This window comes from Sapajus apella, unplaced genomic scaffold, assembly GCF_009761245.1.
Source record: "Sapajus apella isolate SASKATOON/1434 unplaced genomic scaffold, GSC_monkey_1.0 scaffold27, whole genome shotgun sequence".
In the NCBI taxonomy this organism is placed as follows: Eukaryota; Metazoa; Chordata; class Mammalia; order Primates; family Cebidae; genus Sapajus; species Sapajus apella.
The window spans coordinates 5944527-5964519 of NW_022436967.1; the positions used below are offsets into that span (position 1 = coordinate 5944527).

At 33.8% G+C, this 19993-nt stretch overlaps 1 protein-coding gene across 2 annotated transcripts in view; it reads right to left on the bottom strand.

The window, feature by feature from the left end:
* PCDH10 (protocadherin 10) overlaps positions 1 to 19993 on the bottom strand; it is a 59585-nt gene that overhangs the window by 4631 nt on the left and 34961 nt on the right. The window contains exon 5 of one of the 2 annotated variants that reach the window (XM_032292281.1): positions 9990 to 14496. The exons of the other annotated variant lie outside the window; for it this stretch is intronic. Within the exon in view, the coding sequence (XP_032148172.1) occupies positions 14477 to 14496 (20 nt within the window). The 3' untranslated portion in view covers positions 9990 to 14476. Of the gene's footprint in view, positions 1 to 9989; positions 14497 to 19993 lie in introns of those variants that run through there. 2 annotated transcript variants of the gene reach the window in all.

Consider the following 19993-nt stretch of genomic DNA (forward strand, 5'->3'; position numbering starts at 1 on the left):
GATGATATGAAAACTCTTTCAAAGAATCAAACCTTAACAACAGAAAATTTGGCATGAGTCAAGCCTGACCAAGAACTAAATTCTTCAAGCGTTCACATAGAGTTGTGGTTTCTTCACACTACATACTGTTCACCATCATTGTATGAAGCCTAAAGTTAAGGCCCATTGTTATGTGTTGGCATTACTTGGAAGGTCTCAAAAAGCCCAACTTCAAGTTCCCTTCCCACTCTGCTCCAGAAGATGAGGTCTCCTAACCAGAACATCCTCCTTATCAAGGAGACCAGGCACAGGTCCTGCTTATCTTGGGTCTCTTGGTAGTGGGCTTCAGTCCCCTGTTAACACATGGAATTATTCAAATAATCACAATATCCCCTTGGAACCAGGGTGCACTTCTTGAAACACAAAGCTTTTCTCCCGCAGTCCCTGGTTGTTCCCTCTGTTTCCAAGTGCAACTTCCATGTGGTTCTGTGCAGAGTGCAGTGTTCTCCTCTCCCAGGCTGAGTAATAAATTGCGGCAGATGTCATTTTTCTAGTGTCCAGTTGCAGATTCTTCATCCCAATAACATCAGGGCAGATATCCCTCCCTCTTCAGTACACTGAATAGTAGGCAAGTAAAATAACCTCTTAAAGGATGGTCCAACCATGACCAAGGACACCTGGTCAACTTTCAGTCACTGCTTTTGGATAACTAAGTGGTTTCATGGTACTAGAAGGCCACGTGGGAACAAACCACTAATTGCTTCCAGTGCCATCTTGTTCCCTCTCTTTGCTTTCTAGGAAGCTCTTGTTGTTCCCCAAAAGAAAAATTCTTGTTAGTTGACAATACCTGGGCATGACTGACTGTTGGGTTTGGTCTGTTGTTTGATAAGCGTGCCTGAGTCTCCTGCCCATAAAAGCAGTGACAACACAGCACCTTAAAGATAGTCTGGTGCTTGAGTCCTACCTACCAAGGGTAAGCCAGAGCCCTCTGGTTACAGCATCTAATGAAGTGACATTTGCTAGCTGCTTGGGGCAGCCATGTGGATATTAACTGTGACTGCATGTCCCCATGAGGAACATGGGATGACACAGTCAGGTATGTAGAAAAGAAGGAGACTGATATAGAAATAATTAAGCATGGCTCCCAGGTTGCTTAACAAGAGTTGCCATTCAGGCCAGCGTAGCTACCTTGCCCATTTCCTGTGTAACTGTTTCCCTCAATGCATCCCATGCATCCTCCTGACTCCCAGGGATAAAAGGTAAACATCCATGGCAGCCCATGGTCAAGGACCTGATGGAAAATAATGAGAGACAGTTTAGGAGCATGTGTTGCCAGCCCCTCTTAAAACATTGGAGAAGTAATGTAACTGCTCTCCCAATGAAAACCCTACCCAAAAGTGCCTAGGCTTTTCTTAGTGTTGCTGTTTACCAGGATGCAAAATACTTGAGTGCCATGACTGCCTCACAGTCAAAATGACCTTACTAGTTGCAGACCCCAGCACCGAGGAGATTGACTGGTATTCCCTAGAGAAGGAGATAGCTGTCGATAGGTGGATTGCTAGGCTCCCAACATTTTTATCTTCAACCATACAGAAGGTCTGCACCAGGAGAGATCAGGAAACAAACTAAAAGCTGTGACTACTAAACTTTACTTGAAATTCAAAATATTCTGAGGAAATTTGTACGGAGAGAAAACAGAGATAAAAAAAGGAGGAAGGCTACATGCCTGTAATAGACAATGGCTTTTAGAATGACCTCTGGGTTATGATCCCATAACTCTTCCATTGTGCCAAAATGTTGTCTGTTTCTCTGTTACAACAAAGATCACGATTCTCAGCTTGACAGGGTAAAATACCCATGACACCCCTATGGCATAACATAGGTGTTATTTAAAACCCAACTTAAGTCTGGGATCCTTAAACCCTATGATGCAACAATTCTGTGGAAAATGCCCCTAACCATAATGATAGTTACTTGGGGCTTTCTAAAGTAAAAAGTTTATAAATATGAGCAGCTTATAAAGGGGAAAAATTAAAAAAGAAAAAGGAGGAAGGCATCTTGGATATGGAGAGAGAGAACAAATTTGAAATAAAGGTATACAATTTGACCGCTTCTCATTGCTCCAGGAATCTCTGTACTATCTCTATACCATGGCCATAAGCTGATGGTGGACTTCTCCCTGGCCCTAAACCATACATCTTTAGAATGGCAAGTTTTGGCCACATACTGGGCTTTTCTGGAAAGAGAGAAGTCTCATAGACACTGAGCTTCTGATCCTCCATACCGAGCTGGCCATTATGCCTTGGGTCATGAAATCAGTATTCCATGAGCTCTGCACAGCTACCTAGGGCTTCCTTCAACAGACTGGCACAAAACTGGACCCTCCAATATATCCCCCTTGCAAGAGCGAGTGGCCTCACCTCTCCTCAGCCCCTTGTCTGATGCCTGAGTTTTAGAAGAGATCAATTCACTTATGCAACTCTTGACAACCTGGAGAGCCTCTTGGGAACAACTGAGGGAACATGTTGATATACTTTATGGATCAACTACCACCATTATATATGATGGAGCTCAGTGGAATTTTACTGCTTTTCATTCCTTAGTCATGATGTCCCTGATAAACAACAGGACGAAAAGGTCAGCAAAACTGGCCAAACATAAGATGGTCAGTTTTGTGCCAAAAGCCCGAAACAGGAAATGGCTTCTTCTGTACATTTTCACAATCTCTCACTCTGTTGTCTAAGAGTTGACCCCTTGAAGATAAACATCTCAGAGAATCTCTTGCCCCACAGAGACACGATGTAAAAATCAAGGCAACAGATGTCACTACATGTACTAGGATCATAATACAAGGCCTCACCAGAACATTCCTTATTCCTTTAAAGTTATAAACATTTTTGATAGTGATTTAGGTATTTACTTTACCTCTTAAAATAGACAATGTTGGGCTCTTGAATAAGGTATTCAAGTGCAACTTTCATATACCCTTCAAGACCCTGAGCAGCCAGTTTGAGTAAGAGGCATAGTGCCATCCTTGAAGAATTCCTATTTACGCTACTAACTGGCAAGTAGGCCCCCTGCTATTGCTATAGGTCTGGATTAGTTCAAATCCACATCCTTTTGTATTCTCTGCAATAATGCCACACAGGTCCCTCACTTTTCTTTATTGGCCATAAATGGGACACCACTAAAGTTTATGTTTTTGAATATTACTTCATGAATAGCCCTCTTTAACCTAGTCAGCTGCCTACTTTACATCCTGGGGTATGTCTTCCACTGCATAGCAATCTACTTATCACAAAGATAAAAACTGACGCCAAGGCTTCACGGAGCTAATGGGGATCTAAAATTAAGGCCTAATATTATGTGCTGCCTTGATATCTGGTGTAACCAAGAGGGCCTCAAATGGCCTAAGCCTTCTTTACTCTGCTCCCAAAGATAAAATTCCCTTAGCCAAAGAGTTGTCCTTATCAGGGATCCCAGGCCCAGTTTCTTTTTATTCCTAAGTAGTGAAGTTTCAGCTCTAGGCCAAGCCCCACAGAATTACTCGACTATTCAGTGTGGGAGGTTGTTGTCTCTGTCCCGGAGTTCAACCTCAGCGTGATATTTTTCGTTGTGCATGGTCTTCCGCCAGGTTGTGAGACTATTTGACTAACAAATTGCTGTCCTTCTTATTCCTCTGTCCGCTGTTAGGTGTGTGTGTCTCCATCGCCATAACCCTACGGTGAGAATGCTTCCTTCAATGGGGTGAATTGTAAGTGATTAAGCTATCCTTTCCACGCCTTCTGATTTTTCTTTCAATGTTTCACTAAATTAGTTGAAGTAAGTTGCGCTAACTTGGGTGGAATTATTAGGTGAAATGATGATTTTGTAGGTCAGGTTAATCAGATTTACTCTTGGTGATGCAGCAGTTTGTTCAATTTGATTTCTCTCATATTTGGCTCCAATTGTGCTTATTCACTACCAATATAACATGTCGTTAAGAGGAATAAAAATGCATACATTTCATTTTAAAATAAATGCATAAAAGAATAGTAAGAACTGCCTTTAGTTTCTTAGGCCAAATTTAATGGTGCCCCATATGAGAGAATCATCCTTATGGATGAAGATAGGAAGAACTGAGAAATTTTAAATATAAAGTGAGGTTCTAGATGCTGTGATTTATTTGTATATTTTCAAATATAACTACTCCCAAGATTTCAATTTAAAATAAGACACAGAGAATGGAAACATAGCACAGCTGGAGAGTTCAGAGTCAAGAGAAAGGATTAGGGTAAGTTGTTAGGTTTATTGTTAGTACTTCCATGAGTTGACTTACATTTGTTAGTAATCTTCTTCATGCGTGGGATTCAGATCAAAATACTTTTAAGACCCTGTTCTACATTAAAATTCTATTATTCTGTGGGACCCACTTAAAAAATAAAAATAATAATAAGATTAATTACTAGTAGAGGTTAGAAGATAGTTGGTGAATACAGACTTAACAACTTGAAGGTGTTAAGGCTTTTTCAAAAATATTTGCTGAAAACATTAGTTGAACTCAGATGCAAAGGAAATATTTTAAAGTGTCTTTGACAATTGTTAAATCTTTTAATTTTTTTATCAACATTTCCTTATGTTTATTAAGTATTGTTATGTGTGTGCTACAAAAAAAGAAAAAAAAAAAAATGCCAGAAGGCTTGACTTAACCTGTTAAGCTTTTACATGGGTCAAGCCTAATTTTGGTACGTACACTAGCCAAAGTTATACATATAAAAAAAATTAAAACTTTAAAATTTGCATATGATATATTTATAAAATTATTTCTAAACATTATGAATGAAAATGTTTTTACTTAATAAATATAATTTAAATAGTATTAATAACTATCAATTATTATACAGAGAATAAAGCAGAATGCAGCCCGGATGGTTCCATTTAATATTAGAATAAAAATTTTAAAATACTGTGGTATTGTTTAAATATAATGTAGTTTAGGCCCCTCATGGGTAGCCACCATTCTAAAACTTAAATGATAATTAGAAAGTCTTACTACAAATAAGATATCTTCCTGCACAATTTTTTTCCTTTACATCTATTGTCTAATGGCAGCATGGTCCTCTCTGGCAAAGAAGAAAACCTCCATCATTATTTCTCCCTTACCTTTATCAGCCTACTGACCATATGATAGCGAAGAAGTACAGTCTATTTGTCCTATGAAATGCCTCTCCATTCTATCCTCTCCCCTCTATTTTGCCAGTCCATTCTAAGTCAATTGTGCTTATTTGTTCCTTACCTAGAGATTTACAGTAGTCTCTTCTTATCCCAATGTCTATTTTTCTCTTTTTCCAGTATTACAAGTTATCTTCCTATTTATGTAATTAATTTTTTTTTTTGAGACAGGGGTTTCACTCTGTCACCCAGGCTGGAGTGCAATGGCACAGTCGTGGCTCACTGCAACTGCCACCTCTCCAGCTCAAGCCATCCTCCCACTTCAGCCTTCCAAGTAGCTAGGACTACAGGTGCGTGCCATCACTCCTGGATTTTTTTTTAAATTTTTTTCTAGAGACAGGGTCTCTCCATGTCACCCAGGCTGGTCTCCGACTCCTGAGCTCAAGTGATCTGTCCACCTTGTCTTCCTAAAGTGCTGGGATTACAAGCGTGAGCCATTTGCCAGGCATGCTGTCTTGCTAAATCTAAATTAGGCAATTCTTAGTTATTTGTATAATTTATATTTATCTTTTGTTGTCGTTATATCTAGGACTGGGATAGACTCTTCTATACAGTCATAAAAAATGCTTTCTCTCACACACAAAAATACTTTTGAAACTAAACTCTTTAATATCTAAATTGTAAAAATCACCGAATATATCCTTTTCGCTCCACATAACTGATTTGCAATTAGAAACTTGCTTCCCACCTCAGTAGCAACATCTATAACCAATAACCACAGTGTTGTATCCTTATTGTATAACTTGTTAAAAAGCTATGCCAGTATTACATATTTTTGCATGATGTTAGTGGTATCACCAGTTTTCTACTATTTTGGCTTCTGAAGTTATAAGTACATCATCTTAGAATCAGGAAGACGCTTTTAAACTGAGTAGTATTTGCAAACACTGTCATGTGAAGGCCATACATCATTGTCAAAGAGGCAATAGAAAGAATGTAAACATCTATGGAAGCATTCAATGAGGTGGTTTAATACTACCTCATTTTAAAATAAAATTTGATATACCTTTTAATGTTGCTTCTTACCTAAAGAATATTGTATCACTTTATTTCAGTCTTTGTCAGGTTTTAACTAGAATTACTTATCATTTATTTTCATTACGTTTTTTCTTGTTTTCACTTATGTATGTTAAAATGTAACTCTCACACACATCTCTCATTCTCTCTGTCTTTAATTCAGTTTTGTTTGGTATATTCTATGCCAGTTTGTTGATGATCAAATACAATTGCTTTTCAAACAGGCATTTTAATACTTTAAAGTATTAGATGGGGACAAAAGGGAGATGTTTTGCCTACAATACAATTATTTTTGTTCATATTCATGTATTCTTTCATATGATCCTGTTATAACCCTTCACACACACACACACACACACACACACACACACACACACATTTTGAGAGAAATACGTTGCCAGAGAAGTTTGACATTGGCTATTATTCCATTATTAACTAGAAAACACAACTGGGAATAAGAGAATTCTCACATTTTTGAAATAAAATTTAGAGTTGTCAGCTTACACAATTCACTATGCCAACACTTCTTTTCTTCCCTTTTTCATGATCAAGAGAAGAGTTATTCACAATGATAGGGAGAAAAGGCAGATGCGGATTGTGTTTCAGATTAGGTGATTGCAATGTTATCTAAATGTTCCTATTATTCAGACAGGTTGATTGAGGAATTGCCCATTCATCATCGGATGTTTTCTATGAAAAATAAAGAAGCAAATCAAAACAAAAACATCTTCATCCACACAAAATTATCATTATGGATCAATATATTTCCTTTATACTATGAATACTCCCTTAAATATCAATTAAGTTACAGATTAATTTGAACTACCTTATCTTAACTGGGAAATATGAAACCTAGATTTCATGATGAGGAGATAAAACTTTTAATTGATTCAAAAGAAAAATAAAAGAGGGAATTTTAGATGTATTCTGAACAGGCAAAAGACAGCTGTAGGGAACAGGGCCTGCCAAGCTAAGTAATGACAACTTCAAGAAGTCTACTAGTAGAGCAACTTTTAAAATTCAATTCTATCGAGCGGAAGCTGAATACTGCCTAAATTTATTTTTATGAAAATCATATGCAAACAAAATGATGCTGTCAAATATGCAGTATTCCCATCAAGCATTTATTTGTATGGAAATACATATTCAGAAAGGACATTGGGGTTAGATGATGATGTCCCAATACAAACATACACCTGTATTTTTCAATAGCGCAGAGAGAGGACTATTTGAGAGTTGTAAAAGGAAATGGAGGAAGAAAAGGCATCCAGCCAGATGTAAGTTTTATTTCCTGTACTCCATACCACTGATAAATGGAGAGGCAAATATGAACTGAGCTGAAAAGTGGATACCAACGGCAACTCTACTTTCATCTTGAGGTTTTGAAATTTGCACTGCTTAGACACAACTCTGTAGCAGGTTGAAATTTTAAGAAAAAAATTTGTTTGTAGACTGTATTCTATACTTTTGGTAACCAAGATCAGTGGTTAAATGTTGAAGAAAATTTAATAACATATACTACTTTCATTGTGAAACTGCCATTGCAAAATTAGAACTGAGAAAATCATTGCAGTGAAAGAGATCCGAGCTAACCACTTCCATCTTGCTTTTAACCTCCAAGCTGTCCTTCTTCACACTTGGGCATAGGCCAAGACACTGTGGGAGGAACTTGGTTTGTAGTTTAACTTTGAAACAGCTGATAACCACCCTTTCCCAAAACAACCCCCCTTCCTGACTTGGGACTAGACCGCCTTTGTACAACTAACAAATTAGCCACAAGATCAGAGATCATGGTTTAGGAGTTATGCAACTGAAGGCTACAAGATTCTGAGCCTTTCTAAATTGCTCCTGGGGATAATATAACTATTGTAATACCTAAGATCACCGTTTGAGATATTTTGGAGACCCTGCACTTAATCAAGTGGCACCACCCAGATTGGTAAACTAGTGCATCTGGTCTTGTGACTCCTACCCAGCAACTAACAGTGCCACACGGCAGCTTAACAGCTTCTACTTGCTATGAAATCATCTTTGATTTCATCTTTGAACCATCCAATCAGTACTCCTGATTCACTGGTCCCCCCACCCATCAAATTATCCTTAAAAACTCTGATTACTCAAATACTTGGGTAGACTGATTCAAGTGATAATAAAACTCTGGTGTCCCTAACAGCAGTCTCTGCATCAATAACTTACTCTATTGCAATTCCCCTGTCTTGATTAATTGGATCTGTCTAAGCAGTGGGCAAAGTGAGCCTGTTGGGCAGTTATAATTATGTGTTAGCATTGTGCTATGCATTTCAGCTTTATCAGTTCATCTAATCCTCACAGAAATTCTACAATTAAGTGTACTTATTCATATTTTACAAATTGCAAAAGATTAAGATTCAGATGTGAGGTAACTTCAAAAATATCTTCTCTTTTCCACAGCATTAAATAAGTTTAAATTTGAAATACAGATCATATGGTGCAGTGCTTTCCAAATATTTTGGGGAGTGATTCACAGTAAAGAATATATTTTACATTGTGACCTATTTTATACATATATCTGAAAAAAGTTTCATAAAAACCATTTGCTTTTACATAAATGATATATATTGACGTTTTTCTAATCTTTTTTCTATTCTATTTACTTATGTTTTTATGTTATAGTCTCTATAAGTCAGTTGATGTCATAACCATTGATAACTCTCAACCACAAATTTTGATCACTTAATTATTTGATTATTTAATATTTTCCTCTAATTTCTTTGGAAATTAGAATTTTCCTAAAGGCAGACAGCACCATGCATTCTTACATTCTCTCACTGTCAGACCTCAGTGTATGTCTGTAATCTAATACAATGTAATTTTAAAGCTGAAAATTCATAATCTTAAAGAGTCTATGATATATTTCCCAGAAAGAGTTAAAGTAAGGATAAAAGGTATTGATATATGGAGGGAACCAAGGCAAATTCTAATCATAGCTGATAAGATTTCATTGAGAACCATCCTTCTTCTGTATTTTTAGTTCTTTTCCACTAAATTGGTTTATTAGATGTCCAAAGCAAAAGAAATACCTAGCCACACTCTCCCCCCGCCAACTTGTTGCCTTATAAAGTGAACCTGGGTCCAGGTACACGCAGTTTGAACTCAAGTAAATCAGTTACAGAGAACACACATGAGATTAAGAAGCACATTTCTTCTATTACCTTGTAGTTAATTGAGACCTAAATTTCTGTAGGATTAATTCAGATTATTTTAATATTGTAAAAAGTACCTATCCCTTAATTCATATTTTTTTCTTGGAAAATGATACCCATATGGATTTTATTTTTCCTTACACTTCTATCAACTTTAAATATGAAATGCTGTGTTTCTAAAGTTTTAGATAAAATATTTTTCTCTTGTTGCTAGAAGGCACTCATGTCTTACGTACAATCTCTATGTTAATGTTCATGGACCCTTGGTATTACTACACATCAAAAAAAGTTAAAAAGTAAATATAGCATTAGGTGGAAAAATATATACTTCTTTGATTCATTTTGGGTATCATGAGAATCACATAGAACTAAATGTCTACTTTCAAAACTATAAATATAATGAAATCCTTTAAAACCTAGCATATGCTGCTTCAAATGAGACTCAGTTTTGAACAGATGTCCCCTTAGACCTGTTATATTAAGACTAAAATTACTAAATCAGCATTAGATGTTTTTAAACTTAGAGCCATATTTTGCCACTGATTTTTATTCAAAGCTCCCACAGGCGTCAGTGGAAGATCCATGCATGGAAAAATGGCATAATATGTATCCTAGTTTTATTTATTTCATATGTATACAGCAGTATAAAATAATTTATTACATTTACACTCATTTTACTTATGTATTATTATAGCATTCACAGTAACAAACACTATAGTTAAGATTGAAACTCATCTTTTGTTATAATACCCTGTTTTCACTCACAGATAACTGTCTCGAAAATGTGTTTAGAGCTGAAATTCCCTGTTTACTTTCAGCCCACGGATGTATGAATGTATCGGAAGTCTGAGTTCTATCATTCAGAAATTTTTGAGTCTCATGTGAAATTTAATATATTTTGCATGATGAATGCAAGATTTTTATGCAACTCAAAAACATCTGGAGAGTAAAACTTCAAACTAAGCATGTGACAAGTTTTCAAGAAATAAAAGCAATTTTTCTAATTTTACAAATACTTAAAAAATAACAGTGGTTAGAAATACATGCATGCACACTAAAAGTATTAGAATTGTAGTCGTATTATTGCCTGCAATACTCTGGCGACACTCATCTACCCGCATTCTTACAGAATGCTATAATCTAAAACCTATGCCAAGATTTGAAAAAGAAAAATACTCTACTGAACAGTTTCACAAATTACTGTATAAGGATTTTGTCTGACTTAGCAGAGGGATGTTTCTTGAAGTACCAACAATATATAAAATAATTTTACTACTCCATGGTGTAAAAAATATGGAATTTTGTTATTTTCTGTTTTTCCTTGTTAAAAAGGAACATAAAAGGATGTTAAGTGCAAAGCCTTTACCACTACAAAATTAGACTTGAAAAAGATACAGAACCCAAGAAATTGTAATATGAAAAATATAAGATTTTCAGAAAAATTATCAAGTATACCAATATTTTAAGTATTTTTGAGTTCCTTGGGTATCAATAGCACACATAGAAATAGGAGGGGAAAAAACACATCCAATGACAAATAACACTGCTATGATCAGTAAATAACATAAATACTCTTCTTGATCTTGCTGAACTTTTGCCACATTCTGCCTGAGTAATTGTTTTCAAGATTAACTGAAATCCAGTAAATGATGTTTAGAAGGTAAAATGATACAATTAATGTACAGTTGTTAAACATTTATGTTGAGTATTGTGAGATTATTTTTTCCTCCTCTTACTGAAGAAGCAAGATAGCTTCTACAATACAGAGCATCTGATGGCAAATGACAACCCAATTAATGACTAAAACAATGAGAAATTGAAACATTTAAATATTCTACTATAGTTCTTAATTTGCAATGTTTGATAAAGGCATTGCATTTAATATCTTTGTAAAATAAAATAAACACATTTTCTTAATATTTGCCAAGAAAAGATGATACACATAACACTGACATTATATCTGTGAAGTAATTCTGATGTGATATTTAAATTTAATTTAAGATGATTTCACCAAACTATGTTCACACATTAAAAATTAGAATTCTACACGTGGATAAAATATTTCTAAAAATTGTCGTTTGACATACCTTTGAAACATTAAGACACTGTTTCCACAGGAAAATTTTTTTGACTTTGACTGCTCTAAAACTAACCATGTTAACAAGGAGTAAATGACATGATTATGTTTTTTTCTGAAATAATTTATTGATGAAATGCTGTCTAATAAGATAGATATTAATTTGTGATATGTATAAAATTATGTAAGATTGGATATTAGAATGACCAGATTAAATAGAAAGACTATTCTAAAATTCCTTGATATATTAATCTAGTAAATGCTTAATTAGAAACATTCATTATTTGTTGGTTGTTCTTTCCATTTTATAGTCCCCCTTATTGGAAGAAAACATTTTAACTAACTTACTAAAATCATATCCTTACTCTGTTGTAACTTCTAATTTACTTTGGTTGCAACAGATAAGTTGACTAATGACCTAATAATTTAGCATTTTATCCTTAAACAGTTCTATTTGTCTCCCAAATTAGGAGGAAGCTCTGGTTTTGGTTTTGCAGATTGATGATATAATTTAAGAACTAAAATGTAAGTTAGTATAACTAGTTACTAGGACATACGAAAATAACAAATACATTAAGATATGATATAAAAAGTCGGTTCAAGGGAGATTATATACAATGATATAAAAGGTTAAATAATTAAAGAAAATGTCTTTGAAGTAAATTACTTAATATGATTACTATATATGAAGTAAGTATAATCTTATTTTCAATGCATGCAATAAGGAAGATGGATATGGATATTCATCGGTGATTGCAAAATGATGCATGAAAGATTTTAATTAAAGCAGAGTAACTCAACAAGAAAATCATTTTCTTGTTTAAAAAAAAAAAAGAATTGGAACAAACAGACTTTTTTCCCAGTTAAATTATATATAAACATTTTCTTACTAACATGGTCTATCATTCAAAATATTAATGTAGTAATGTCAAAAGTGTGAGAAATTGTTACTGCTGCACTTAGTGAATTGATGTGCTTTTCGTATTACATATGATCAGTTAGCTTCATATATGTTTAAAGAGACTTCAAAAGGCTGGAACATTATATACATTATTTGGATATATGAACTGATTGGAATATGATATATTAATATCTAATTTGATAACAGTCAAATGAGTGATACCAATCTATCACTCTAAATGTACACATCAAGGATCTATGAATATATGTGTGTGTGTGTATATATATATATGTATATATATGTGCATTTTAATGTTAAATCTAAGGAAAAAAATTCCACTTAAGTTACATTAAATTGGATGAAGAACATTTGTTAAGTGTTAAGTTTTAGTCTATTCTTTAATAACAGTGCAGCTCAAACTGTCATTGAATATAAGATTAGTTAAAAATTAAGGGAAGTGTTTCAAAACAGATTTCTAATTTGGACTGGGCAAACATTTTGATATAATGTTGAAGGTTTGGTATAATGTTTTGGAGGGTTAGGGGCGCTGTTACAATTCTCTTTTTTGCTTGAAAGATTATCTCACATTCTCTCTGATTTTTTTCCGTCTCTTGAGTGTGTTCTAACGAGCCATAAAAAACAATAGAAAAAATTCCTAAAGGAAAGGCAAGTGTACCTTACTAATTTAGTAATTTATCTTGTTGACATAAAAGTAAAAGACAAGCTTAACGTTTGAAGGTTGACTCATGAAGAATTTTTTCATTAATAAAACACTGACTACATTTAAGCTATAAAATTTTCACATGTAGTACTGAAACAATAATGTACCATATTTCTATCTCTGAATTTATTTAGTTTATTTTAAATTTAGAGATCGTTCATATTTTATAGTTATTCTTTACCAGTTCAGATGTTTATGTATCTCTATATATTCATATAGAGTTATAAATAGATTTGATATTTGTGTGTAGACACAAAACTATGTAAAACTATGTAAAATAAAATTCTGTGTAAGTTACATGACTGATGACTTCTTAAAATAGTAATCTTCAGTTACATATTTTACACCACAAAATGTACAGACACCCATTTTTTTTTTCTAACAACAAATACAGGTGAATTTATCGATTCTTTATAAAATCTTTAAGTGATTCTAAATTCAAAGCCATATAAATAGAATCAGATTCATGTAGATTGTTAGGTATTTTGATAGTACATAGTCAGTGCTCTGTCTGATCACATCAACAGCTACATCTTTGGCATTGAAAATTCAGTATGAGTTCTTAACAAAATTTTGTAGCTTAGAGCATCATTTTCTTTTAAACAAGGAAAAACAGGGTTGAGTAAGATATGAAAATTGGGAGAAAACCATTAATGATTTTTTCTTAGTAAGTTTGTTTTTGGGACCCTGAATTACCTTTCATTTTATTGTATGATGTGGACTGTATGTATCCATTTAAAAACCAACTGAGTTGTACCACATTTTAGGAAAATTATATAATATAATATATATATTTTATATTTATTTAGAAGCTTTGAAATAGTACAGTAAACACTTTGCAACACGGTGTATAAACTACAGAATGTCTTTGATATTTTGTGGGTCTTCAGAATACAACATTTTTTATAACCCACAGGTGAAAAGAACATAATCACAATTTCTCTTGTAAAGTTGGAATAGTTTGGGGAACACTTGATCACACAAAAATAATATAAAACAGTCAAGTTTAAAACAGTGATATTGCATTTATAATGCACAAATTTCCTTTATCTTTATGACTGGCTTCTCGTGGTGAATATAAACATCTAAAGGGCTCAGTGACATTTGGAGAGAGAAAGATATATAGTGCTGTAAACAGGCACACACTGATCGGAGAGGCAAAATCAGTTGCCTCTAAAGTTTCTACAGTTCTGCACATTTCAACTCATTTCTCAGGCCTGCTGAGAGCAATTAGGTCCTATAATTGGCCATGATGACTCCTCCCGAAATCTAATACTCAGTTACACATGACTAACTGGATGGCCAAGATAATGAAGTTGAAAAGTTGATGCTTTTGTTGGTCGACTTTGTGCAAATCATGCTGCTTCAGGTAAGTCCTGTAGAATTGACTAGCATATCCTTTTCCGTGCTGTGAAAAAGAAAGAAAAATACTCTAAGAAAAAGAGGTTGACTTTTGGAGTTTAGAATTACATGTTATTGTAAAAGAAAGAAATACCATTAGAAACTAGTTGTACCCTCATACCAAACACATGTAGTGTCATAGTGTCATACTTTTTCACTGCTAGTAGTCACAGCCATTTTGTTTCATTTTCTGAAAATGATAATTTTTATGTCCTTATAAATTAGTTTTGCAAGGGAAATGTATATTTTATATACCAAAGACCAAATTTGTGAACATTAACTTTTTAAAGTTATCTAAAACAATCCCTACACTTCACTATTTATGCACAGAGTATAGAAAAAAATGTGTGGCCCTTACATTTCTAGAAATAGTCTCTAGCAAAATCTACAAGTAATTTGTTTGACATTTAATTTCATAAACTATAAATTGTATGCATTAAGCCAATATATATTACAGAAAAGTGTACCAGGAAGTGTTAATGTAGTTAAACAACTTATAGATGACTCACTTTTCTAGGTTTATTAAATCTCATTTATAAAACCATAAAACCAAGTATTTTTATGGCTGATCTATTTTTTAAAGTAGTATTTATAATAATTCATTTTCTCACAAAGGAATTAATAAAGGCAAAGGGGGAAAAGATATTATCAAATTTGGTCCATTTGTATAAAATATATTAAATAACAAAGCAGAATGCCCAGATTTGATTGCTCCAATTTCATAATTTTAGGTATTTTGTTTACCTGTATGATAAATAGTATTTCTTCCCTTATCCATAAACTTTGTAATATTTGACCAAAAGCACAATGAGAGCAGAAGTTGTGTCATATAAATAAGTATCTGGCACATAACAGACATATAGTGTGCTGAAAATAAAGATGGTTGAATTTAGATAAAATTTTCATATGTCTCATTAAAAATTACAAAGTACCTCAAATAGCAAAACTGGATTATTTTAATCTCATAAATAGTTGCTTTTTTTAAACAAAGATAAGAACACATTGATCTCAATCTTATTCTCTTGTATTTCAACTCATTTCAAAATTATCTATTTATCTGAATTTATTTTTCCCTACTTATTTATTTTTCCTCAGAAGCTCAGTTTTTGACCATGAAACAGTTCTTCACTAGTCCACATTTAGCAGGCACAACAGCTAAAACCATAGCAGTTGACCTGGTGAGGTGGCTCAAGCCTGTAAACCCAGCACATTGGGAGGCCGAGGCAGGTGGATGGATCACCTGAGATCAGGAGTTTGAAATCAACCTGGCCAACGTGGAGAATCCCTGTCTCTACTAAAAAATACAATAAATTAGCTGGGCATGGTGGTGGGTGCCTGTAATCCCAGCTACTAGGGACGCTGAGGCAGGAGAATCACTTGAACCTAGGAGGCAGAGGTTGCAGTGAGCGCAGATTCTGCCATTGCATTCCAGCCTATGTGACAAGAGCAAAACTCTGTCTCAAAAAAAAAAAAAAAAAAAAACATAGCAGTCAGGCACCATTGTCACCATCGTCACCATCATCAACAGAAATGAAAGTGAAAATAAATATCTAAATTTATTGTGTAGCATAATACCTAGTATTGAAAGTAATCAGAGCATATTTTATATTATATGATATCAAGAAGTATAAAATGAATTAGTAACAATACAGTACCACATGGTAGCCATTATAACCAGGTCATAATATTCCAGAGGATATTCTACAAGTAAATGAAATTATTATTTTAATAGAATGAAATCCTATTTTTCTGTGTCCTTGAGTTCAAGCTGTTTCATGAGAAACTTATATGTGAAATAATTCAAATAAATTTGTTTACACCAATCAGAATTGAAAATTATTCAATAAATTAGAATAGTGAAACCATTGAAGTCCAAACTGATCAAATGAATCAGAGGAAATCATTACAGTCACCAAATAATTTGTTGTCCAAACTGGCCCCACTGGTGAGTGAAAAGAAGCGCTATTAATAATTACACAAGATTTTGTGCTTTTCTGGACAATCCAGGAAATATGGTCACCTACAAACCATATTACTTTTTGCCAAATAAGCTGGGTTGGGGCCTTTTTTTTAAATAGTAAAAATTAGAAAATGCTGATTTAGAGGAAACATTCTTTTCTTAGTTTAAGGACAAAAGAAACTCAGGAGTGACCTAAACTCAACCTATAAACTAATTCATTATGTGAAAAAAACTAATATAGTGAAAAACAACATCTTAATAAAAATTCAGAAAGCACTCACCCTAGCACATGTTTAGAGTAATAAAATATCATTTCTAGTTCACTTAAAAGATTACTTATGGCTTAAAAGCCACTAACATAGATATTATATGTTCTCTAGATTTAGTTAGGATGCAAAGATAAATTTTTTCTTTTTAACAAAAGAAATTATTTAAATGGTTCAAGTTAGAAGAACACAGAAGCTTAACACATGTTATACTAAATATCTTAAATATAAACATAAGCTTAAAAGACATTTTAATGCTGGTTAGAGTTACAGGTTTACTTATTTAAAGTGCACCTATTCTTGTCGTTGTCTGAATAATATAATCACCTTTCATTAGATTTACTTCCTTCCACCTATGCATTAATTCAGTCATGCAAATTTGAATAGGAGAAATACAAGATCTGAGGTTAAAGGTCAGAACTATTTAGATTGAGGAAGAAGATTTCCTCCATGTCAGAAGCTAATCTTACATATGTGAAGAGTGTGAAGAGTCCTCCCTCAGTATCTGTGCGGGCCTGGTTCCAGGGTGCCCCAGAATCCAAGGATGCTCAAATCTCTTATAAATGACCTGTGATATATGCATATGTCCTATGCATGTCCTCCTAAATATGTTAAATCATCTTTAGATTACTTACAACATCTAATATAATGCCTAACACAAGGCACATCTCTTCATTCACACATATTCAAGGTAGTACTCAGTGCATGGCAAATTCAAGTTTTGCTTTTTGAAACTTTGTGAAAATTTTTTGCCAAATATTTTTAATCCACAGTTGATTAAATCCACAGACGAGGAGCCCAAGGATACAGAGGAGCCAACTATCCTGCCAAACTAGGAATAGTTTATACTATTACTAATGTTTTGGTCATATCCACTTTATTTCAGACCTTTTCAGAGTTGAGGTTAAATACTGAATAACTATTATTCTTGGTGGGGCACAGTGGCTCATGCCTGTAATTCCAACACTTTGGGAGGCCACGGCAGGTGGATCACATGATCCAAGGAGTTTGAGACCAGCCTGACCAACATATAGAAAGCCTCTCTCTACTAAAAATACAAAAGTTAGAAGGGTTTAGTGGCTCAGGCCTGTAATCCAGCTACTCTGGAGGCTGAGGAACAAGAATTGCTTGAATCCCTGAAGTGGAGGTTGCAGTGACTTCAGATCCCACCACTGCATTCCAGCCTGGGAGACAGAGCAAGACTCTGCCTCATAAAACAAACAAACAAAACTTATTGTTCTTTTAGGGTTGTATGGGCTAATGTTGGACAAGTAACAAGCAAATATTATCTGACCCTTCCCCCTCCCCCCCAAAAATATTAACTGATTATGTTTTAGAGCCAGTGCCAGGATAATTATTCCAGTATTAAGTAACATGGCTATAAATTTGATGATGCATTCAAGGTTTGGCAGAATGAGTCAAATACACACAGAATCTCTATGCTTTCTAATATGGTCCATGTATGTTTTGAAACTATCAAAGCATACTTGGAGAATTTCTTTTTCTTTTTATTTCATAAAAGCATTTTTTTCTTGCTATGCATCAGCTTGTAGGGAATTGGTCACTCTATAGGAATGAAGGTTTTATTTTCAGTCAAATGAAATCAGAAGTAATAGGAAAAGGACTGTGTTCCTTTTAAATTTCATTCATTCAGTGCATTTATTCCTCACAGTGGGTCATAAATGCTAGATTAAGACGCTTATCTTAAAATCTAAACTATAGGTGAAAGCTTATCCTTAACATAAAAGACAATCACAAATATCTACCTTCTCATAAATTAGCATAGATATAATTTTTCAATAAAAGATCAATGGTGTATATTTTTCTTTATATTGTGAAATCCTATTTTTTGCTTTTTATAATTTGCAACTGATATTAAGCTATGAGAAAAAATTAAATACTTAAAAAAATTAAAATGTTAAGGTATTAAATTGACTAACGACTTAAGACAAAAGACCGTCACATGTATGTTGCAAAAATAATTATAAAATTGTCTGTGCTGACATACTATTTATTGCATGTAATTGCCTAGTAAAAATTTTTTTATATAATATATTAAAATAAAAATTTAATGAATGGAGTATTCACATTGTCAAACTTGCAAAAGAGGAAAGAAAATACTCTTTATACTTTACGATTGCATAAACCACAGCAACTAGAGCAATACATTAAGTTTATGAAATAATCTAATCTATTTCTGCAATTTAACGAAAGGATACTCTTTGAATATCTCTGAGGCTTGAGAATGCCTACTACGGTGAAAAATTTCCAGAGGCTGAGATCAGTAACTTACTCCAGAGCTTATTCAAGTGTCAATAATTCTCGTCATCAGGACACTTCTTTACACATAAATGCATCTAGTGTACAAAAATTTGAACCCATTACCCCCTGTGGAAGGCAGAAACATCTGTTCTCTGTAAAAGCACATCACACTCTTCAAGATAGTTTTAAAGTGAGCCTCCACTAGAAATTTGTACCGTTAAATAATCCATTATTTTAACTTTCCTCTGTCTTATTCTTCAGCCACCTTTAAGGGTTCCCTTTAAAATCTTTTTGAGTTTTAGTTTCTCTTTAATCTTATATCCAGCAATGAGCACAGTAGTGTTAACTATTAAAGGACGGTAACTGCTTGTTTTTTCATTTACCTTCCATTTGAACACTCATATTTGCTTTAATTTTTGAAAATATAGTTGTATACTGTTTGGATTTTAAATCACATCTTTTTCTCCCCAGAAATTATAGATTAGATTTTAAATTTAAATATATAAAAATATATTTAAATATATAAAATACATTTATTTATTTATATATAATTTTATATATATATATGTGTGTGTGTGTATAAATATATATATATATATATCTCATGTATATATAACCCTGATTACTTTGGTTATTTACTTATTTATTTTTTAAACAAAGCCTTGCTCTGGAGTGCAGTAGTGTGATCCCAGCTAACTGCAAACTCAGCTTCCCCGGTTCAGGCAATTCTTCTGTCTCAGCCTACCAAGTAGGTGGGATTACAGGTGGCTGCCACCACACTAGTCTAATTTTTCTATTTTTACTAGGCATAAGGTTTCACCATGTTGGCCACGCTGGTCTCGAACTTCTGGCCTCAAGTGAACTGCTCACCTTGGCCTCCAAAAGTGCTGGGATTATGGGCATGAGCTACCATGCCTGGTCAAACTATAGTTCTTAATTTTAATTCATAAGGTTCGTACTCTCTTACACTAAACTTGCTGTTTTCCTTTCATCAAACAGAATGCCTTTTTCTTCTA